Source organism: Mastigoproctus giganteus, chromosome 6 (assembly GCF_048544385.1).
Source record: "Mastigoproctus giganteus isolate SK-2022 chromosome 6, ASM4854438v1, whole genome shotgun sequence".
Classification (NCBI taxonomy): domain Eukaryota; kingdom Metazoa; phylum Arthropoda; class Arachnida; order Uropygi; family Thelyphonidae; genus Mastigoproctus; species Mastigoproctus giganteus.
In genome coordinates this window covers 82048533-82073134 of record NC_143580.1, presented here as the reverse complement: position 1 = coordinate 82073134, position 24602 = coordinate 82048533, and the positions used below count along the sequence as shown (strand labels likewise).

The 24602-nt window shown below is 37.7% G+C and overlaps 1 protein-coding gene across 2 annotated transcripts in view; it reads left to right on the top strand.

The window, feature by feature from the left end:
- LOC150084438 (oxysterol-binding protein-related protein 1-like) overlaps positions 1–24602 on the top strand; it is a 707041-nt gene that overhangs the window by 451067 nt on the left and 231372 nt on the right. For both annotated transcript variants that reach the window (XM_090376067.1, XM_090376066.1), the window contains one exon: positions 6328–6462. In XM_090376067.1, the coding sequence (XP_090232193.1) occupies positions 6328–6462 (135 nt within the window). The remainder of the gene's footprint in view (positions 1–6327; positions 6463–24602) is intronic.

Sequence of the window (24602 nt, the reverse complement as noted above, 5' to 3'; positions counted from 1 at the left end):
CCTGGCATTACCACCACTTGCACTTTTTGTTGGTCGCTTTCCCTTCATCATTGTAATACTTAAATAGGAATGAAGAGAAGTTTCTGAAAATTTGTTTTTTATATGATTGAAGATTTCAGTGAATGGGAACACATTTCACCTTAATAGCTTAAAAACCCACACAATTGCAGTTATTAGTATTATTGCAAATGCAATAAGATCGAGTTTACTACTCATTTATAATTAGATGCACTAACAGAAAAGCCCAATAAACGGGAAAGTGCAAATTGTTTTTATTGTTTTTTGGTTGTGACTTCCAGAAATGTGCTTTAGAAAAATATCACAAAGGGGTTCAAAATTTATTCTTATAACAGGAACATATGATAACGATGAAAGGGTAGTGCAATTTCTATTATAAATATGACCTTATAGAGAGATAAATAGCTTAATAATATAGCGAATTTTTCAACTTCCAAGGGCTTGGAACGAATTATAAAAAAAAAAACCATGTTATTGGAATCACATTACGATATTTTCACGATACCTCCATTTATTCCTATGGGATGCAAAATACATTTCCACGATTTTTTTAAGTTTACACTGGCCGGCAAAACTTACGTAAAGTTGAATTTTCGTAAGTCTATTTTACGTAAGTCGGAGAGTCTCTGTATTTAAACGTTATCATTCTTAAAATGAAATTTTAAAACACACATTCACTGCATTATGCATCAAGAAGCTCTTTATGGAAAAGTATTGAACTTCCAACATGTTATGAATGTGGTTATTTCAATTGTAAATTTTATAAGATCACATGGCTTTAATCACCAAATGTTTCCAGTTTCTTTTAGAAATTGAATCTGAATACGAAGATGTAATTTTACATTGTGCAATGTGAGATGCACAACTTAGTCATGGCAAAGTATCATATTGTTTAGTTGGATACCACTGGTGTTAGGGCACGAGATGGCACAGACTCCAGCAAAGCATAGCAAGAAATAAATAAAATTAATTTTATTTCTTGCTATGCTATGCTAACAATGATTAACTAAAAATCAATAATATAGCAGTGGCTTAATTTATCAGTACTCACCCCAAATTATCCATGTACCATCACATTGAAGTTATTGAAAAGGTAAAAATAATAAAATACAATTAATTAAAAATAGAAAAGTTGAGCTACATTAGTAATTTAAGATTAAGCACAGAGGAAGAAAAAGTACACCACCCATTCCCCCGGTTGTCATCTATAAAATCACTATGTAAATGGAAAAACTAAAATCTTAAAAGTTATAACATAAGAGGCCAAGAGTCCAAACGATAGACTTTCGAACCATTCATCTCCAGTTGGCTGAAGGTGTAAGCGAAGACGGAGTTTAAAAAGAAGTTCTAGGTCCCCATGATGCACTACTTAGACACATGGGAATTTGATATGTGCAAGACAACCATATTGGAGAAAAGTAATTTTGCATTTATTATTTCGAGTGAAGTGTTGTGATGGAACCATTCTATTGCTAGATTTTCAAATATAAGTATTTTATAATTAGACTTTAATTTAATTGAAGTAATGGCAGCATCAACTAATGGATTATGAGGCTGTATATGTTGTGTAACCTCAGTATTTGACTGATTGGTTCCGAAACAATGGTAATGGTAGTACATTAGTGTATTCGCTGTTTTTGATGAACCATATTTTGTAGTGGTGCTGCCTATGTAGCAAGCATCACAACCATTTAATAAGATATACTGTATTGTTAACGTCCTGTGTTTGGTATGTGTATGTTTCTTTATATTTATTGAAAGAAGCACCTAATTCATTATAAGAAGAAAATATCACAGTGATGTCGGTGCCTGTGAACACTTTACAAAGTTATCTGGAAAATTTGTTATGGTATGACAGTACTATTTGGGTGCCTTGTGTGTAATTTCTACAAATATTACTATTACGAGGACTGTTGATGTTGTTGTGAACATATGATATTGTGTTTTAAATTAACTGTGAAGGATAATTCCTAGCTGTAAACATTCTTGTTAAATATTGCAATTCTGTGGTTAAATCTTCTTGGAAATGACTATATTTAACAGCATTGTATATTTGGTTGTATTCTACGGACTTTTTTGTGTTATATGAATGGTGAGAGTGAAAATGTAAATATTTCTCTGTATGTGTTTTCTTTTTGAATGTCTTAGTCTGGAGCCTATTGTTTTTTTTGTATATGTATTGTTAAATTAAAGAAATTGATACTATTGCCTTCCCTCTAGTTCAAGAGTGTATTTCAGTCTGTTATGTACCAAGTTGAATTTTATTAAAAGGTTATCAATAATAGTTCTGTTACCAAATAATAACACATCATCGACATATCATATAAACAATTTGACTTCGGGGGGAGTAGCTGAAGTGTTTTACATTCCACTGCAGCTAAGTAAATCTCAGAAAGAGGAGCTGAAGTACCTAGTCCCATAAGGAGTCCATAAATCTGCTCAAAAATTTCATTTTGAAACCGAAAGTGTCTTGCTTTGATTAATTGAGACCAATTCTAAAATGCTATTAATGCTGAGGGTTATACAACTTGAAAGTGTGTTGTCCATTGTTAATAGACCCATAATTTTTGTAATGTGTAGTCTATATTCACGTTATTATAGAGGGAAACGATGTTGTAATATGCAAGTATGTCATTGTCTGATATTGCGACAGTGTTAATGCATTCAAACAATTGGTTTGTATTGTGTACCCTGAATTCTGAAAATTCCTTAAAGGTGATATTATGTTGACGAAGAACGACGATAAAGTTGCGAAAGCCAATTGTTAAATGAACGATGGGTTGTAACAGATACCTCGTTTGTGCAATTTTACAATGCTGTGAAACAATGTTATTCTGAATGCCAATATTTTGCAGTGTGTGTAAGTTTATCTCTTTACTCGTACTAAGTCTCTTGAGTTGGTTCTTTAACCATGAACCTGTGTGTTGTCTATTTTATATGTTTCACTGTCTGAAAGAACCTATTGGATTTTACACAATAGAAACCATCAGGGTGCCTCCGTAGCCAGGTGGGCTCCTGTCCACCTGGCTACGGAGGCACCCTGATGGTTTCTTGATTAGACCGGGGTTCGAGCCCATGCCCACCAAATACGGAGGATGCGGAAAGGTCAGAAAATGACCACCGCATATCCCCAGAGCAATATGGCCTTAGTTGCTAATGCTCCTAAAAAACCAAATAACAACAACAAACAACAATAGAAACCAAAATACAAAACAGATTTACTCTATACAAACCAAAATACAAAACAGATTTACACTATACAAACCAAGTGTTTGAATGCATTAATACTGTTACGATATCAGACAATGGCATACTTGCTTATTATGACGTCGTTTCTCTCTATACTAACATGAATATAGACTACACATTACAAAAATTATGGGAACTATTAATAATGGAGAACACACTTTCAAGTCGTACTACCCTTGGCATTAACAGAATTTTAGAATTGGTCTCTATCTTAATCAAAGCAAGACACTTTTGGTTTCAAAATGAAATTTTCAAGCAGATTTATGGACTCCTTATGGGATTAGGTACTTCAGTTCCTCTTTCTGAGGTAGTAGTAGTAGTAGTAGTAGTGGCATGTGATGCGAGAAAGCAAGTGTATGAGCTTATGCAGCATCAGCCAAAAAAAAAAAAAAAAAATCACACCATTCCCTCCAAATGCCTGTCCAGTTCCTCCTTAAATTTATTCAACCTATCAACTTCCACAACGACAGATGGAAGTTTGTTCCAGCAATTAACTTAGCTGCAGCGGAACATATACTTAAGCCACTCCCCCCCTCCCAAAGTCAAATTGTTTATATGATATGTCGATGATGTGTTACTAATTGGTAATAGAACTATTATTGATAACCTTTTAATAAAATTCAACTCCGTACATAACAGATCGAAATACACTCTTGAACTAAAGGGAAGGCGATAGTATTAATTAATTTCTTAAATTTAACAATACATATACAAAAAAGACAATAGGCTCAGGACTAAGACATTCAAAAAGAAAACACAGAAATATTTACATTTTCACTCTCACCATTCATACAACACAAAAAAGTTCGTACTAGACAATCAAATATACAATGCTGTTAAATATAGTCATTCGCAAGTTTTAACCACAGAATAGCAATACTTAACAAGAATGTTCACAGCTAGGAATTATCTCACACATTTAATTCAAAACACAATGCAGTGTGTACAAAACAATATCAACAGTCCTCGTAATAGTAATATTTGTAGAAATTACACACAAGGCACCCAAATAGTACTCCCATACAATAGCCAATTTGCCAGACAACTTCGTAAAGTGTTCACAGGCACCGACATCACTCTGATATTTTCTTATAATAAATTTGGTGCGTCTTTCAATAAATATAAAGAAACATACACATACCAAACACAGGATGTTAACAGTATAGTATATCTTTTCAAATGGTTGTGACGCTTGCTACATAGGCAGGACCACTACAAAATATTCCTGCCATTATCCATGAGAGAAGACTCGTCTTTGCTGTAAAAATGATGGTTGGCATCATTTCGGACACAGACTTCTGGGCTAACTGCGGTTGGAGGATCTCAGTCCCAAGCCTTCGGGCCAATCCAGTCCTTCAGGCCACCCCAAACCGGTTAAAGTTATCCAATTGGTTTTTACCTGTGCAAATGCTGCAGTCTGCAGTACATATACTCCTTAGATGGCGACCTCTACAAGTTCGAATTGGATAAAAAATACAGGCAGAACTTACTCCATCCACTTCCTTCTCAGGACCCGTCACAGGACATTACAAACTGCTCCCAAGGACCTGTCCATCACTCCCATGGATCCCTCACTACATTGTTCCAACTTTCTGCTTCTGCTTAGATGACTCCAGCACTGTAAAAGGCTGCTCCCTGGAGAATAATTTAACATTATAACATGCTGTTGTGTATATATGTTCATATGTAAATTTTTCATTTGCTTTCCTACACTTGTATAATTAGTAATAATATTTTTTTTCTCCTATCTCATCCTTGTTTATTACATTGTATTAGCCTGTACTGTAATATTGTATTAGCCTTTGTAACCTTGTATTAGACTCTATAACCTTTAGTCTTTACTGTAAACCCCTGGCTTGTAGCTGTGAAGAGTATTGTGTACGACATGTGCATTTTGTATGCAATAAAGAGTTGTTGTTCTTCTTCTTCTGCTAAAAAAAATTATACAGAAGGCACCCAAATAGTACTCCCATACAATAGCCGATTTGCCAGACAACTTCGTAAAGTGTTCGCAGGCACTGACATCACTATGATATTTTCTTCTTATAATAAATTAGGTGCGTCTTTCAATAAATATAAAGAAACATACACATACCAAACACAGGACGTTAACAGTATAGTATATCTTTTCAAATGGTAGTGACGCTTGCTGCATAGGCAGGACCACTACAAAATATGGTTCATCAAAAACAGCGAATACACAAGGATACTACTATTACAATAGTTTCAGAACCAATCAGTCAAATACTGAGCTTACACTACACAGAGGCTCAGAATCAAAATCCATTAGTTGATGCCACCATTACTTTAATTAAATTAAAGTCTAATTATAAAATACTTGAAACTAGCAATAGAATGGTTCCGTCACAACACTTCACTCGAAATATTAAATGCAAAATTACCAGTTAGTTTTTCTCCAATATTGAATCTTGCACATATTAAATTCCCACGTGTCTAAGCAGTGCATCATGGGGACCTAGAACTTCTTTTTAAACTCTGTCTTCGCTTACACTTTCAGCTAATTGGAGGTGAATAGTTCGATAGTATATCGTTTGGACTCTTGACCTCTTATGTTACAACTTTTTAAGATTTTAGTTTTTCTATTTACATAGTGATTTTATAAATGACAACCGGGGGAATGGGTGGTGCACTTCTTCCTCTGGGCTTAATCTTAAATTACTAATGTAGCTCAACTTTTCTATTTTTAATTAATTGTATTTTAATATTTTTACATTTTCTATAACTTCAATGTGATAATACATGGATAATTTGGGGTGAGTACTGATAAATTAAGCCATCGCCATATTATTGATTTCAGAATTAATACGGTACTTTAAGACTTACTATAAAGTTTTTTCATTGATTAACAATAATTAACTGGTTATACTTTATATTCTTTAGATTGAGGATTTGATTGGGAAAATGTTTAAATGATTTGTATGTATTCCAAGAGAAATTGCTTTTAAGCTTGTTCATTGTCCTAACAGATAATATATTATTTTCCAATTTAATTATTATGTTTAGTAACATTAATGACTAAATTTTCTTTAATTACTTTAGGAATTATCAAAAATCACCATGCCAGTTGTTTTTAATGAGCCAATTAGTTTTTTACAACGTATATCAGAATATATGGAATATAATCATCTGATAAAGAAGGCAGTTGATTGTGATGACCCAGTGCAAAGGCTCGAGGTATTGCATTCCTTTTTAACTGTTACCATTTTTAAAGTATTTACTAAATGTTTTGATTTTTGATGATTTTATATAAATGTTCATTATTCATGCTGCACTACATTTCTTAATTTAAAGAACCAACTTAAAGTCATTATATACATTTTTAATTGTGGTAACTAGGCAGTTCTAATGTATAATTATATAGCATAATACGCATCACTGCATTTAGGATTCTATTAGATAGCATAGTATTGACAATTAATTAATTAAATTTATTGATCTTATTAATTTAAAATATCATGCCCCAGACTAGAGCAGCAAAGCAACGGGCACAAAGTGGCAGGAGTGCTGCGACTCAGGGGAGAACTCAGGAGGGCAATTCTCCAACGTATCACAGCCTAAAAAATGTGCAACTTGTGAAATGTTTGCCGAACTCTCTGGAACAGAACATGATCTAGCCAAGGAGGATGTCTTTGTGTTTGCCAGATACAGAGAGTGTCTAGAAATTAGGCATCAACTCAGCATTCTACTGGGCGTCTATGAGAGCTTGAGGTGTAGGGTAGATGAAATTCTCGAAGAAATTAATGTGTGGCCCGTAAAGCTCTCAGCTGCCCAAATCAACGCCAGAGCTCACTCCTGGGTATCAGGCAACACAGCGGTAATCTCCAAGGCAGAATGCGCTGGTCCCAAAGGAACTAGTTATTGTTGGTGACTCTATTGTCAGGGAGATGGGGAATATATTGTGTAAAAAAGATAGATGGAACAGGACCAGGGTATGTTTGCCAGGGGCAAAAGTTGATGACGTTGTAAAGCATATGTCATCTTTTAAGGGCACAAAAGGTGATATTGTTGTACACATTAGCACCAATGACATTAAGAATGGGAGATCTGCAGATTTACTTAACAAGTACAGGTCAATATTGCAAAAAAGTCATGAATTAGGATTAAATTTGAAAGTGTCTGCAATTGTGCCCATACACGATAGGAGGGAGTACATGATGAGAGGCTTGTCAATCAGTTCAGCCCTGGAGGAAATGTGCAAGACTCAAGGGGTAAAAGTTTTTTTCATCCTGGTCTGTGCTTGTTAACAGGAGAGAGTGCTTTTACAGGGATGGGATACATTAAAATAGAAAGGGTGCAAGAATATTTGCTGATGCTATCGAGGCAGTGCTAGGTAGGTCGGAAAACTGCTAGCTTGGGGGGATTCACAGACTAAAAGGTTAAAAGTAGACGCAGGCAGAGGTGAAGGCCCTGCGATTCTTGCACAACTTCTATTAGAATAATTAGCGACCTGGAACGAGGAGTGCTGGGGGTTTCAGGGACTGATGACTGTCATCGTGAAAGAGGTGGGTATATGGGATGTGTCAGGGTTACTAGGAATAGGTACATGTATACTTGCATGTATACCAATGCTAGAAGTATAGTAAATAAATTTGAAGTGTTGGTCAAGACATCAAAGGCGGATATTGTTGGGATAGCAGAGACATGGTGTCACACAGATATAAGGAATGCAGAACTGGAATTTGGGGAATACAATGTGTACAGAAAGGATAGACAGGATAGGAAGGGAGGAGATGTTATGCTGTTAATTAAGAAAGACATAAAATCAAAAGAAGTGCATCCAGTTGATATAGATGGAACAGTGCACTGTTGAGTCAGTTTGATGTGACATAAGCACTGCGAAAGCAAAAATAAGAATAGGAGTGTGTTATAGGCCTAATGACTCGAATGAGTACAATGAACAATTGTACAGAGAAATAGAGTGGGCTAGTAAATCAGAATGTCTTATAATGAGGGATTTTAACTTCCCAGATACTGACTGGAACTTGTGGGTTGGTCATTCACACACTAGCAAGACTTTTGTGGATTTATTGGATGATTGTTTTCTGCAGCAGCATGTTCGAGAGGCAACCAGAGAGGGTAATACTCTTGATCGATTATCAGCAGTGATCATTCGTGTATTATGAATTTGCAGATAAAGGAACCACTAAGTGGCAGTGATCACAATGTACTGATGTGGGATTTACTTAAAGATATAATCACCATCAGGGGTAAAGGAAAGAGTTTTTGCTTCCATAAAGGTGAGTACAGTGGTCTCAGACAGTTTTTAAATTCTGTACAGTGGGATCAACTGATGATGTTACCAACAGTAAATTCTAAGTGGGAAGCATTCAAGGAATTAATCGTGGATGCTACTAAAAGTTTCATACCTATTAAGAAATATTGTTCAAGGTTTAGGCCTAAATGGTTATCAAATGAACTAATGAGACTCGTGACAGAGAAGAAAAATGCATGGGATGCATATAAATTATCAAGCGACTCAGAAGCCTATGGCAGATATAAGCTAATCTGTAATCAGATCACAGAGGAGGTTAGGCAGGCGAAGGCGGATTACAAGACATCTTTGGCAAAAGATGCTAAGAAAAACAGGAAGGATTTCTTTACTTATATAAACTCTAAAAGGAAGGGAATGAATCTGATTGGTCCACTTGATATTGATGGTTCGACTGCTGATGGTCCTTCTCAGATAGAAAACAAACTGAATGAGTATTTTGCATCTACAATTCCCACATAAGGTTTGAAAATGCCAGAAGGTTATCAAATTGTAGCAGGATACTTAATGATTTTGTAATAACTGAGAGCAAAGTGGAAGAGAAATTGTTGAAGTTAAACATAAGAAAGGCACCTGGGGTGGATGGGATCTATCCAGTTATATTAAAGGAGGCAGCAAAGCAACTAAGCAAACCCTTAGTCATAATTATGAGAGCATCCTTGGACTGAGGGGAGGTCTCCACGGACTGGAGATGTGCAAATGTGTTCCCCATTCACAAAGGGGGATCGATGGTTGACACGATTAATTACAGACCAGTTAGTTTAACTTCTGTTCCGGGTAAAATAAAGGAGCCACTGGTTAAAGATGCATTGCAGGATCATCTAGACAAGACTGCAGCAATAATTCAGATACAGCATGGGTTTGTTAAATTTGATAGGATATTATGATGTGGTTACAAAGGAACTGGATGCAAAAAATAATTTTGATATCATATATTTGGATTTCAGGAAAGCTTTTGACACTGTTGCACATGGAAGACTATTGTACAAATTGGAGCAGAATGGTATTAAGGGTAAGTTGCTACAATGGATAAAAGGATGGTTGAGTGGGAGAAGACAGAGTGTGGTAATTAATGGGTGCTGCTCTCCGTGGACTAATGTTATTAATGGATTCCCACAGGGTTCGGTGTTGGGTTCTCTGTTGTTTTATATATTTATCAGTGATATTGATGAAGGTATATCAGGCTTAGTGTCGATGTTGGCAGATGATACAAAGGTTGGCAGGGTTGTTAATGACAGTAATGGCAGTGTGCTACTGCAACAGGATCTAGATAATTTGGGCAGATGGGCTAAGAAGTGGCAACTGAAGTTTAACCTTGACAAATGCAAAGTACTGCTTATGGGTAGAAGTAACCCCCAGAGAAACATACCAATTGTGTGGTACTACACTTAATGTAGTAGAAAATGAAAAATACCTGGGAATAATTGTGCAGTCAGATATGAAGTTGTCTGAGCAATGCGACAGGCCTCCAGGGCAGATCATGGGGTTTTGTCAGTGATATATAGGAATTTTGCTAGCAGGCAGAAGGAGGTGATTGTTCCTCTGTATAAGGCAATGGTCAGGCTGCACCCTGAGTACTGCATATGGAGGCCTCATTTTAGGAAGGATGTAGATTTGCTTGAGCGTGTACAGAGAAGGGCTACAAGATTGGTGAGGGGAATGAAGGGAACCTCTTACCAAGAGAGGCTTAAGTTCTGCAAATAGCGATGGCTGGAGACTAGGCACTTGCACGGTGATCTGATTGATGTGTATAAGGCCTTGAATGGGTCGAGCACGCTGAATTCTTGTGGGATCCTTCCACTTGTTCAGATTACGAATCTAAGGGGGCATAAATTTAAATTAAGAAAAGACAGATGTAGAATAGATGTGCAGAAATTTGCCTTTAGCCAGCGGGTGGTTAATTGCTGGAACAAACTTCCATCTGTCGTTGTGGAACTTGATAGGTTAAATAAATTTAAGGAGGAACTGGACAGGCATTTGGAGGGAATGGTGTGATTTTTTTTTTTTTTTTTTTTTGGCTGATGCTGCATAAGCTCATACACTTGCTTTCTTGCATCACATCCCACTATTATACCTGCTGAAGCTTCACTGTCTGTATGTTCAAAAAGTGTAAAATTTAAAAATATTTTTATTTAAATAAAACAATCTTGAAATATATGATAGACTTATTCAGATTTTTTGTCTCCTTTGCCATATACTTAGGAGATGCTTATGTTGTGGAGATTTTAATATTAAATGTCAAACTTGATAAACACTAAATATGGTAAACCTCAATTTCATATTAGTAAGATCAAATGATGTGAGAAACCAGAATTTTTCTTCATTAGCCAAAAAATATAATAATAAAATAAAAAGAATATTCATGCTATTCCCTTTCCCACACAGTAACCATCCATTTCCAGTTATAACTTAGCTAGGTTCACTGCCTCTGCCATGTTGGGAGGCAACTTATTCCATTATTTCTGCAGCCTACCACCCATAGTTGAACTTCAAGAGATTTGAACTTCTGTTATTCCTTGATATTTTATACTTGTTTACCCTGGGTTTTTTCACTTATGAGGGAGAGCAGGCATTTCTCATTCATTTTAGTCAACCTCTTCTGCACCTTATACACTTCAGGCATATCTCCCTCAGATGCCTGATGGGTAAATTCTATAGTTCATATCTTCTCAGCTGTTCTTCATATTTTCATTAATTTGCACTTATCACCATTTGCACTCTCTCCAGGGGGTCTGTCTCTTTAGGTGTAATCTGCAGACTTGAATACAGTATTACAAACAGTCTAACAATTGTGATGCATAGAGTCATAATGACATCCTTCTTCCTTTTTTTTTTTTTTTTTTATGAAAACCCCAAACACGAAAGGTATCAAAATCTATAGTACTTAGTACCGTGCATGGGTTGAAGGAGAAGTATGGGGGATGCCAGAAACTTTGCTCTAGAGACTAAACATGGGTTTCACCACTTCAAGCCTCCAATAATCAAAGTGGTGGTATTTCACCGGTTGATGAAAGTCATCTACCACCTGACAACTGATGCAAGCTTGAAGTTGCTTGGAGATGACAGCCATATCTGCCTAGATCATCCTACACATGATCTAATGCATTGAGTTCTGGGGATATAGCAGACCATTCCGTGTAGATCACATACTTCCCTTCTGAAGAACCCAAAAACGTCCATGAGGACAACTATTAGCCCCCTTCATGCACACACCAAGGGTTTAGTGTCAGACATTAACTACAAAATTGCGTTTTTGTTTTGAGACAACTTTAGTTTTACTTTATACAAATAACAATGCATATCATGTCATGAAACTGTATCTCTCTAGTACTTTACAAGTTAGTTCGGACTATAAGCACATTTCTGGTAAACCAAGAAAATGTCAAATGGCTTTTTCTTGGTTAATTACAAAAATGTTGAGTACAAAATGATTTTGTAGTTAAAAGTTGCCTGACACTAAACCCTTGACATTTGTGCATATGTGTATGCACACATGAATGAATGTATAATTTTTCACATATGGACTCTTCAGAATACATATACCATATGTATAACACGATTTTTGTCTACTGTCATGGTACACCTACCTAATGGGGAGTAGCTCCCACTTAGGTCCTTAGAACAGCCTAGATTCCTTGTGGCATATGCTCAGCGAGGTGTCGAAAGGGTTCCACAGGGCTGCTGGTCCATGCTAACTCAACTGCTTCCCAGAGTTTTGCAAATTGATTGTATATCTCTGCTCTGAAGCTTGTTCCACTGAGGTGGAACAAGTTTAAGTGTTCAACTGGACTAAGATATGATGACTGGGTGTGCCACCACTGTATGATGAATCAATTTTGATAACAATAGTCAGTAACATGAGAATGCATGTTCTGGCCTAGTGTGAGACATATTAACCTGCTGGAAGAATTTCCACCAGATTAATATGCCTCAGTTATGAAAGGATTGTGCCTGGTCAGAAGAAATTTCCAAATAACCTGAAGCAGCAAAATATTGTTGCTACATTTTCTTAACGCCTTTAAAAATTCTTCCACTCAGATTTCTCTAACGGCAGAAATAAATGAATTAACAATAAGATTCTCAAATAGGCATTACCCGCTAACCTATATAAGTAAAATTAAAACATTAGCATGTGAAAAAATAAATAACAACCTCCCAAAAAACATTGCATAAAATTCCGACAAGGCCAAAATACATTTCACTACCATTCCATATGTCGCGTACTGGTACAATAAACTTAACCAAATATGCAGGGGAACCGACATGAAAATTATAGCAAAACCGATGAATAAATTCTTCAGAAATCGACCTTCAAACACTATATTCCAATCACAGCATGCTATGCAAAAATTGCAACGCCATTTATGTAGGATCTACCATGGGAGTGGCACAGCTTCGAGCAAAACAACACGAAGCTTCGGTTTTGGGCGGGTCGTTCAAATGCATTGGAACTTTCGTTTCACACAGTAAATGAACGACATTCTCTCGGCTTTAATGAAATAAAAATAATAAATATTCAACACAACTACCACAAATTACTTATCACGGAAACCCTAGAGATGAAACTGAAAATTCAATCAATATCCGTAGACCATTCCTATTATCCGACGATTGATCACTTATGCGCATGAGTGAAGAACAAACATTACAACATAAGACAAAAGTTTCGGATTAATTGTATGTTGCTCTTATTCCCGTGAACATGACGCTTTGAAAAGTTCTAGTCCGACTTAAGGAATGAAGAGAATAATTGCCCCAAATTCATTAAGCTTTTTAGACCCCTAAATTTTAGTTTTAATGTCAATCTACAGGAACGAAGAGAATAATCGCTCCATATTTATTAAGCCTTTAAAATTTAAAATTTTAAAGGCTTAATAAATATGGACCTTTAAATTTTAATGTCAATCTACATAATGCTTTCCTTGCTGGCAGAGGTATGGTGTTTGAAGACATAAGTTGGGGTGAGTGCTCAATATTGAGACCAATGGGTTTGTACACTACTGTTCTGACATTGGGGAAGATGTTTCACATTTTTGTAAAATTTATATCACCTTCGCAAAGAATTGTTAGCACGTTGGACTAGGAGAGTTGGTTGGAAAAGAAGCATCCTACATCAAAAATACAGCTTCCGTAGCTGAGTGGTCAGGAGTGGGAGTGCAGTAGCACACGCTCTTTGATTAGACCAGGATTTAAGCCCCTGACTGCTGAATACGGTCGATCTGCCAGCCCGCACTGGCCCAGCGTGGCAGATTACGGTCCATTTTCCTTAGCATGAATTGTTGAGGAGGAGGCTTCCATCCTGCAGTGGGTTGATAATGACTGCAGTTTACCTTTTTTTTTATATCAAAAATAAAGGTAAACTCAGGATAGTGGAGAATGAAAAGGACCTGGGGGTAATTGAGCAGTCAGATATGAAGTTTTCTGAGCAATGCAGACAGGTTGCAAGAATTGCTCATGAAAGTAAATCAGGGTTAATGTCCAAGTTTGCAGATGATATGATGGTTGCCAGGGTTGTTAATGATAGTACACTGCTGCAACAGGATCTGGAAAGGTTGAGCAGATGGGCTGAGAGGTAGCAACTGAAGTTTAATATTAACAAATGCAAAGTACTGCGTATGGGCAGCAGTAACCCCAGAGCAACGTACCAACTGTTCGGTACACTCAGGGAAGTTGAGAATGAAAGACAACTGGGGATAATTGTGCAGTCAGATGTGAAGTTTTCTGGCAGTGTAGACAGGCTGCAAGAGTAGCTCATGGTGGCTTGTCAATGATATACAGGAATTTTGCTAGTAGGGATAAGGAGGAGATTGCCCCCTTGTATAAGGCAATGGTCAGACCACACCTTGAGTACTGCATACAGGTCTGAAAGCTTCACTTTAGGAAGGATGTAGAGCTGCTGCTGGAACGAGTAGAGAGAAGGGCAACAAGATTGGTGAACAGAACAAAGGGTTGCTGTTACCAAGAAAGGCTTAAGTACTGCAAAGTGCAGTGTCTCGAGACTAGGCACCAAAGTATAGCAACGGCCACATGGTGCAAGCAAGCCTATGCTGCACCAGCCAAAAAATAAAATAAAATAAATAATAAGAAGAAAATTTTTAAAAAAATAATAATTAATAAGAGAAAATGAAATAGACAACCTATGCATTTCCCTCCTCACGTAGGTAATTAATTCAAATGTAGGTAATAAATTCAAAGGTCACCCAGCTGACCTATGAATTTCCTCACTGTCCACGAGCCACCCATGTAGGTAACTTATTCCAGTAATTTATAACTCATTGGCTAAAATAAAACTGGTGATCTGATTGAGGTGTATAAGGCCTTGAATGGTTTGAGCAAGCTCAATGCTGATGTAATACAAATTACTCACCTGAAGGGACATAATTCAAATTGAGGAAAGACAATTGTAGAATAGATGTGTGGAAATCTGCCTTTAGCCAGTGGATGGTTAACAAATAAATATAAAATTAATAAGAGAAAAGAAAATAGACAATCTCCACTATGACAGATGGAACAAACTTCCATCTGTCGTAATCAAAATCGACAACTTAAATAAGTTCAGGGCAAAACTAGACAAGCATCTGGAGTGAATGGATGGGTGAAATGGGAAGGGTTTTTTTTTTTTTTTTTTTTTTTGGCTGATGCTATATAAAGCTTGCTTTCTTACATCATGTGCCTCTGCTAATGCTAACATGTGGCTCTCAATAGACATTTTAGATCTAGAACACAAAATTTACCACTGAAAGCAACAAAGATTGCTACTAACAAAGGCCCTGTAAATCATGGACATTGTGTGCCTTTCTAGCCACCACCATATGCAAAATTTCACATCAGATTGAATGAAAACACTTAAGTCTTTCTTGTCGTAAACTGCTCTTAGCTCCTTTCCCCTTAGCTTATACGTGACTCTCAGATTTCTGTTCTAAAAATGAAACGCTATGTTTAGAAGCATTAAAATTTAGTTGCTATTTTTTGGATAGTATATACCATTGATCCACATGACCTGCTTAGATTGTTAACCATCCTTCCCACATTCAAATCAAAAAACTTCAACTGCTTACCTTGGAGATACCCTTGTCAGTATCATTTACACTCAGTGAACACTGAATTATAATCACCTACCTAATGCTGGGTTCAGCCATTATTCACGTGGATAACAGTTACTGTTCACCTAGGCACTGATTCCACTAGATGTCTGAAAATGTTATAGGCATCTGCAGCCATGCTGCCTGCCAGCATGATGTCGGAATAGATGACAGTTGCTTGTCCATATGCCTCATTTCTATTCCAAAACATTCCACAAGTGTTCAAATGAATTGAGGTCAGGCAAATTTGGGGGCCAGTCAAAATCGTGAGATCTCTCTCTCTCTCTGGCTTGATGAAATGCACATTATTGTCTTGGAAGATTCCATTTCTGTCCAGGAAAAAATGCAAATTTCAGTAAAGAGTTTAGACTGTTGTATAAACTGTAGGGTGTTGGGATTACTGGGAAGATCCTCCAGAGGATGGAGGCTGGTTAAGTGAAAGGAGAGGGGAGAATAGTTAATGGACATTCTTTAGAGTAGGCTTATAAGTAAGCAGGGTCTCACACAGTTCAGTGTGTATGCCTTCCCTTAGTGGTGTTGGTGGATAGAAGGAAACTCTTTTGTAGAGATAGTATTCATTTGAACAAAGGTGGTACAAATAGTTTTTCACCGCCTTTGAGGATACCTTAAAGGTTCAGGGAATTGGGGATGCGATTTCACTAAGGTGCATATAATGTTTATAGGGAAGATAGGAAGGGTGGTGTTGTCATCAAATCAGCCTGAGTACAAAAAGAGCATTTGCTAATTCTGTGCTGAGCATTTGTCATCATAGAATCTGTGTTTTGTGAGTTAGTTCGAAGCAAAGCTATAATGAGAGTAGGAGTAATCTACAGACCAGAAGAATATGATGAGTGACTTTACATGCAGATGGAATCGCAAGCAAGTGTGAATGTCTTATTATGGGCGACTTCAATCTGCCTGAGATTGATTGGAATAAGTGGTAGGGAAACTCACCTTGGGAAAAAAAAAATTTCTAAATAAACTAGAAGATTATTATTTGAACCAGCATGTGAGAGATAATACTAGGGGTGAGAATATTCTTGACTTATCATTACTTACAAATTAGATGTCATCACAATACTTAAAATACAACAACCATTGGTAGGTAGGGATCACACACAGTTGTCAGTTGGAAGATGAAGAAAAATGTTGCAGTAGTTAAAAGTAAAGGCACAGGTTTTAATTTAAAAAGAGGGGACTGTGACAGTTTAAGGTGCTATATGGCAACTGTTAATTGGGCATATTGCAGAGTGAAGACCAATAGTCTTGAATTATAGAATCCCTTGAAAGCAAAAATCAGAGAAGCTATGAATGCATATGTACCATTAAGAAAATATTGCAGGAGGAGGATGTCGAAATGGATGAATGTGGAGCTGGCCAGTTACAGAACAATTAAAAGTACTGAAGCCTACAACAGCTACAAGTTGTGTAATAGTACCACATAGAAGGTTAAAGATACCAAAGCTGCATATAAAAAAAAGCACTGAGAGAGAGAGAGAGCAAAGAATGGGGACAAGAAATTTTTCATGTACTTGAATACAAGGAAGAAAAAAGCAAATCAGATCGAACCTTTGTGCACCGTGTGTGGGAAAGTCTTAGCCAACCCAGGCGATGTTGCGGGTGAATTGAACAGTTACTTTGCATCTGTCTTGACCAAAAAAAGACCCTTCATGATGAGAAGAGGCTGTGCAAGTGAGGCAGTCATATGAACTTTGTGGTTTCCAAATTATAGATGACTGTTAGAAAAACTTTTGAGCGTAAAAGCATGTAAGGCTCCTTGAGTTTGTGGCATATTTTGAGGGAGACTGCCAAGGAGTGTATTGAACCATTGAAGTTAATTATGGGGGCATCTTTGGGAGAGATTCCTTTGGATTGGAGAAGGACCAGCATATCACCAATACATAAAGGTGATTCTAAGAGCAAATTTGGTAACCAAAGACAGGTTAGTCTGATTTCTGTGGTAGGAAAAATTTTAGAATTGGTGATTAAGAGTGCAATCTGGGGACATTTAATCCCATTCTGAATAACACATAACATGGTTTTGTTAAGGGAAAATCATGTATAACTGGCTTAGTAAGCTATTTTGACACAATTACTCATGAGTTGGATGTAGGGAACAATTTCAAAACAGTTTATTTGGATTTTAGTTAGGCATTTGACTCAGTCCCTCATGAGAGGTTACTTTATGAGCTAGAATATGAGATTACTGGAAGAATTCTATGATGGATTGTTGGGTGACTGTGGGCAGAAGGCAGTGGGTTGTGATTAATGGATATTCTTCAGATTGGTGTAAAGTCAGAAATGGGGTGCTCCAAGGATCAGTTCTTGGACCACTGTTGTTTCTGATTTTCATAAATGCATCACCTGTGGGATATAGAAGGCTTGATGCCAAAATTTGCAGAAGATATAAAGATTGGTAGAGTAGTTAATGGTCACTACCAACTGCTCCTTTAGGCTTATTGAACAGGCTGCAAGAATGGTCAGAAAAGTGGCAGCTATGTTTATATGTAGCAAAATGCAAGGTCTTACTCTTGGGGAATAGCAACCCAAAAATAAATTATAAGCTTTGGACTTTATTAAAAACAGTAGAGGAAGAAAGGCATCTGAGACATAATATGGGTGGATATGAAGTTTTCTGAGTAGTGTAGACAGGCAGCCAGGAAAGCCGATGGTGTCTTATCAGTGATTTGTCGAACATTATCCTGTAGAGATATGGAGGTCATAGTCCCACTGTATAAGGCAATTGTAAGACCACATTTGGCATATTGTATTCAAATGTGGAGACCTCATCTGAAAATGACATTGAGCTTCTTGAAAGGGTCCAAAGACAATCAACTTGCATGGTGAGATTGGCAAAAGACGACCATACAAGGAGACTCCAATTATGTGGGCTGCAGAGCTTGGCAACCAGGCACCTCAGAAGTGATCTGATTGAAGTTTATAAGGCACTGAGAGGGGTTAGTAAAATGAATGAAGATGGAATTTTCACACTGTTATAGAGAATTCTAAAATTTGAGTGCATAAATTCAAATTACAGGGGAAGAGCTTTTAGACTAGATTGTAGGAATTTTTCTTTTATCCAGCTAGTCATTAATTGCTGGAACAGGTTGCCCTCTCAGGTAGTTGAGGCTGACAGTTTGAATAAATTCAAAGGTCAACTGAGTAGTTATAGTTACTTATGTGAGAAGGGAAGCAAATAATTTGTATATTCTTGTCTATTTGTGGATTTTTTTTTTTTTTTTTCCCAGCCAGTGGAGCAAAAGCCTGTGGCTTCCTTGCACTATATGACTCTTACCATTAAATCCTGCAATGTGTTTTATAGCAGTTTAGTTTTATGTAGTTCCCTAGAAGATATTTTCATCCCAGTATATCTTATTTAAATTTTATTTAAGAGAACACTGTCTCGGGGTATATATTGGTTTATATTGCAGCCTACCTTCCTTTCCTTTTCAAGACTTTGTCACAGTAGATACTTACTAGTTTATGGCTATCGGGGTGCAGGGAATCATAGGATGTGTATTATAGCTTAGAATGTAGCCAATTTTCAAAACCACATCTGATTACAAAGTTCATTGTGACAGCATACATAATAACAGTAAGTTGAGGTGCCCAGAGAGTGCAGTGCAGAAAGTAAGAGTCGAATAAATGAGATGAGAGCTAGAAGAATGAATAAAAGTGTAAGTGTGTGAGAAAAAGAACACAAACCATAAATGCTACAGTTAAGTACACACTAACCCTAGTTTTAATTAGTATTTAAATTTACACTACACATCATTGCATCCCCTCCTGGTGTGTGAGAAAAAGATGAATGAGTTGAATGCAAAAAAAATAATAAAAAAAAAAAAATAATAATAAATATATATATGTATTTATAAAAAACTTGGGAAAAAAATTATAAAATAAGAAAAAAGTATTACAAAAAATAAATAAATATATATTTATAAAAATAAAAAAAAACTTGGAAAAAAAATTATAAAATAAGAAAAAAATATTAAAATAAAAAAAAAAAAAGAATGCAAGTAGAATGGGAATGCAGATTATGAATGAAGTAAATGTGTGCGTCTCCTGGTGGGTTCCCCACTGCCAGCTAACATATCCCACCCCCGGAGTGGGATGGCCATCTTGACCTTCATACCGGATTCGACACTGCTTGGACATGACACTGAGGAAGACATTCTGCGGCTTTGCTGCCAACATGCCATTGGCGATCTAAACTGGGTACTCTAACCTGGTTCCCTTTAAAACCCCATTCCCAGACAGGGGGAAGACGGATCTCTGTCTCCCCTCTTCCCTGCCTACCCCCCATACTTCGCCTGGTGGGGCTCGTCTCCACGGACCTCTTTGGGGATGCCTACTCTATCAGTCCCTATTCTTCTATGTCCCCCCCCATCTTCAGAATTCCCCCTCTCACTAAATCGACTCCGTACACCCTTAACAATGCTGCCAGATTCTAATCAACGTCTAAATTCTACCGGCTTCGTGTAAATCTCTAAGACAACTAACACTATTAGCTTTTATCTAGCGTATAGCCTCACATGTCTAAATTTAATAACATCGAAATTTTGCCCGACCTATTAGGCTTTTAACACATCTCTTTAGCGTTCAACCCCAACCAGCGATTTCCTAACAGCAATTCCATTAAGCATTAATGTCAAACGCATAAAATTTTTTTTTTAATAGGTCCTAGCCACTGAAATCCCAGGAAACTAAGTGGCAGGATCTGCCAGAGCAATTTGTTGTGATATTGGATACACCCGGCTAGCTTCCATGTGGCAGGGTATGGGCAACGTTGGGCCCCACTAGGGACCTGGCGGACAATAAGCCGGATAAACAATAGGCACAACATATGACACTGCACAGACATGGCCCACACACTCTCAAGTCTCTGGCTTGACAGTGTACTGTCCTCGATACAGCGAAACACACGTGGAGATGGGAGAAATCCCAGGTGCCGTCTGACACGAACATACCTTATACCTTGTGACAGCATACATGTGAGCAGGAGCATTGTTGGCTAGGAGGAAGACATCTTTGGTTAGCTTCCCACATCTCTTCAATTTGATAGCATCTCTTAACTTTCTCGAGAGGTTTCTGTAATACTGCACAGTGATGTATTACCTTTTTGGAGGTAATCTGTAAGGATAATACCTTTAGAATCCTGGAAGACCAGACCAACAACATGATCTTGTTGGCCGACAAGTGAAGCTGGGCTTTTCTGTGAGATAAGTGAAGGTGATTGTGTCCATTGTTTTCTTACCTTGTTTCTGGGTGATATACCAGTAGTTATCCATTTCACAGTTCAGTCAAAAAATCATCAACATTCTCTCTAGGAAGATCCGACTGTTGTGCAGAACACTTTCATATAGAGCTGTTGAGGAGTTGTTAGCATATGGTTGCAACTTTAGACATACGTAGGAATTGCTCACTACGATTTGTTTCTTGGATTTCTCCTCAAGGATTTGTTTTGTTTTTTTGTTTGCAAATGAAGAAATTTTAGAAGTGATCGGCCCTCAGCTTCATGCCACCTGTTGCATAATATGAATTCCTAACTGAAGTATATTCTAGTTGAGAGTAAATTATTGACCGTCCCTCATAATAATGATATTCTTGTAACTATTTCAGGCTTGATGTCTAAGGTTGGTGATGATATATCATCGCTAAGTGCTTGATGATAGTAATCAGGATGTGCTACTTCAAAGGGATCTTGATTAACTAAGGAGATCAGTTGTAAAATGGCAATTGAGATTTAACGGTGATAAATGCAAGGTACAGTATTACCAAATGTGCATTCTTTGTACTTTAGTTGCAAAATTGGTGATCAGGACAAAACTTGGAGGCTCCACATACATATTCTATTCTCTACACACAAGTGTCTGCAATTCTGCCCAGACACAATAGGAGGGAGTATATGATGAGAGCCTTGTCGACCAATTCAGCCCTGGAAAGATTATGCAGGGCTCAAGGGATAGAATTTTTTTCAGCCTGGAATGTACTTGTTAACAGGAGAGATTGCTTCTACAGGGATGGGATACACTTAAATAGAAAGGGTGCAAGAATATTTGCTGATGCTATCGAGGCAGTGTTAGGTGGGTCGGAAAACTTCTAGCTTGGGGAGATACAAGGACTAATAGATTAACAGTAGCCACTGGCAGAGGTGAAAGTGATTCTTGCACTGCTTCTGTTGGAATGAGCAGCAGCCTGGAAAACAAGATGTAGGGTATTTCAGAGACTGCTGGGAGTCATTGCGATACAAGTAAACAAATGGATTGTGTTAGGGTAGCTAAGGATAGGAACAGGTGCATGTATACTTGCGTGTACACCAATGTTAGGAGTTTGGTAAATAAATTTGATGAATTTGAGTTTGAGGTATTGCTGAAAACATCAAAGGCAGATATTGTTGGGATATCAGCGACGTGGTGTCGCACAGATATAAGGAATGCAGAACTGGAATTTGGGGAGTACAATGTGCACAGAAAGGATAGGAAGGGAGGAGGGGTTATGTTTATTAGTTAAGAAACACATAAAATCCAAGGAAGTGAAGCCAGTCGACATTGCTGGACAGTGCAGTGTCGTGTCAGTTTGGTGTGACATAAGCATTGGGAGATCAAAATTGAGAGTAGGAGTGTTCTATAGGCCTAATGACTCTGATGAGTATAATAAGAAACTGTACAGGGAAATAGGGTGGGCCAGTAAATCAGAGAGTCCTATAATGGGGGATTTTAATTTCCCAGATATTCACTGGAATTTGTGGGTTGGTCACTCACACAGTAGCAAGGCTTTTGTGGATATATATTGGATGATTGTTTTCTACATCAGCATATTCGGGAGGCAACTAGAGGGAGTAATACTCTTGATCTGATTATCAGTAGTGATTCTTCAAATTAAGAATCTGCAGATAAAGGAACCACTAGGTGGCAGTGATCACAGTGTGCTGAGGTGGGATTTACTCAAAGAGGTAACTACCATCAGGGGTAAAGGGAAGGGTTTTTGCTTTCGTAAAGGTGACTACGGTGGTCTGAGACAGTATTTAAATTCTATACAGTGGGGGAAAGTGGAGGATAAATTGTTGAGGATAAACATAAAAAAGGCACCCGGGGTGAGTGGGATCTATCCAGTTATATTAAAGGAGGCAGCAAAGGAAGTAAGCAAACCCTTAGCCATAATTATGAGAGCTTCTTTGGACTCAGGGGAGTTACCCATGGACTGGAGATGTGCAAATGTGACCCCAATTCACAAAGGAGGATTAAAGGCTGACACAAGTAATTATAGACCTGTGAATTTAACTTCTGTTCCAGGAAAATTAATGGAGGCACTGGTTAAAGAAGCACTGCAGGATCATCTAGACAAGACTTCAGTTATAGCTCAGGCACAGCATAGTTTTGTTAAGGGGAAGTTCTTGCCTGACCAATTTGATTGGATACCGTGATGCAGGGCATAACTTTGATATTATATATTTGGATCTTAGAAAGGCTTTGATACTGTTGCACATGGAAGACTGCTGCACAAATTGGAGCAGTGTGGCATTGGAGGCAAATTGCTGCTATGGATAAAGGGATGTTTGAGTGGGAGAAGACAAAGTGGTAATCAATGGACACTGCTCATAGGGGACTAATGTTATTAGTGGAGTCCCACAGGGTTCAGTGTTGGGTCCATTATTGTTTTCTGTATTTATAAATGATATTGATGATGGTATATCAAGATTAATGTCCAAGTTTGCAGATGATACAAAGGTTGGCAGGATTGTTAAGGACACTACTGACACTATGCTGCTGCAACAGGATCTGGAAAGATTCAGCAGATGGGCTGAGAGGTGGCAAATGAAGTTTAACATTGACAAATGTAAAGTACTACATATGGAAAACAGTAACCCCAGAGCAACGTATCAACTCTGTGGTACTACACTGACAGTGGTAGAGAATGAAAAGGACCTGGGGGTAATTGTGCAGGCAGATATGAAGTTCTCTGAGCAGTGCAGACGGGCTGCAAGAGTAGCTAATGATGTCTTGTCAATGATATACAGGAATTATTCTAGCAGGGATAAGGAGGTGATTATTCCCTTGTATAAGGCAATGGTCAGGCCACACCTAGAGTACTGTATACATGTCTGGAGGCCTCATTTCAAGAAGGATGTAGAGATGCTGGAATGAGTACAGAGATTGGTGAATGGAACAAAGGGGTGCTGTTACGAAGAAAGGCTTAAATTTTGCAAATTACAGTGTCTGGAGACTAGGCACCAGCGAGGTGATCTGATAGAAGTGTATAAAGCCTTGAATGGTTTGAGCATGTTCAATGCTGATGGGATTCTTCCTGTTTTTTTTTTTTTTTTTTTTATGAAAACCCCAAACACGAAAGGTATCAAAACCTATAGTACATAGTACCATGCATGGGTTGAAGGAGAAGTATGGGGGGAGGGGGATGCCGGAAACTTTGCTCTAGAGACTAAACATGGGTTTCACCACTTCAAGCCTCCAATAAGCAAAGTGGTGGTATTTCACCAGTTGATGAAAGTCATCTATTGCTCAGAATAATCACCTTAGAGGCCATAAATTCAAATTGAGAAAAGACAGATGTAGGATAGATGTGCCGAAATTTGCCTTTAGCCAGCGGGTGATTGGTTGGTGGAACAGACTTCCGTCCCTTGTCATGGTAGTTGATAGCCTAAATAAGTTTAAGGCTCGGCTGGACAGGTATTTCAAACGAACGGAGGGGTGAAGTGGAAGTGGTTTTTTTTTTTTTTTTTTTTTTGGCTGATGCTGCATAAGGCTATGCAGCATCAGCCAAAAAACAGTAGAGGCATCATATGCCTGTACTGTTGTCGTTATTTTGTTTTTAGGGGCATTAGCAACTAAGGCCATATTGCTCCGGGGATATGCGGTGATCATACCCTGACCTTTCCGCATCCTCCGTATTTCATGGTCACGGGCTCGAACCCCGGTCTAATCAAGAAGCGTGTGCTACGCACT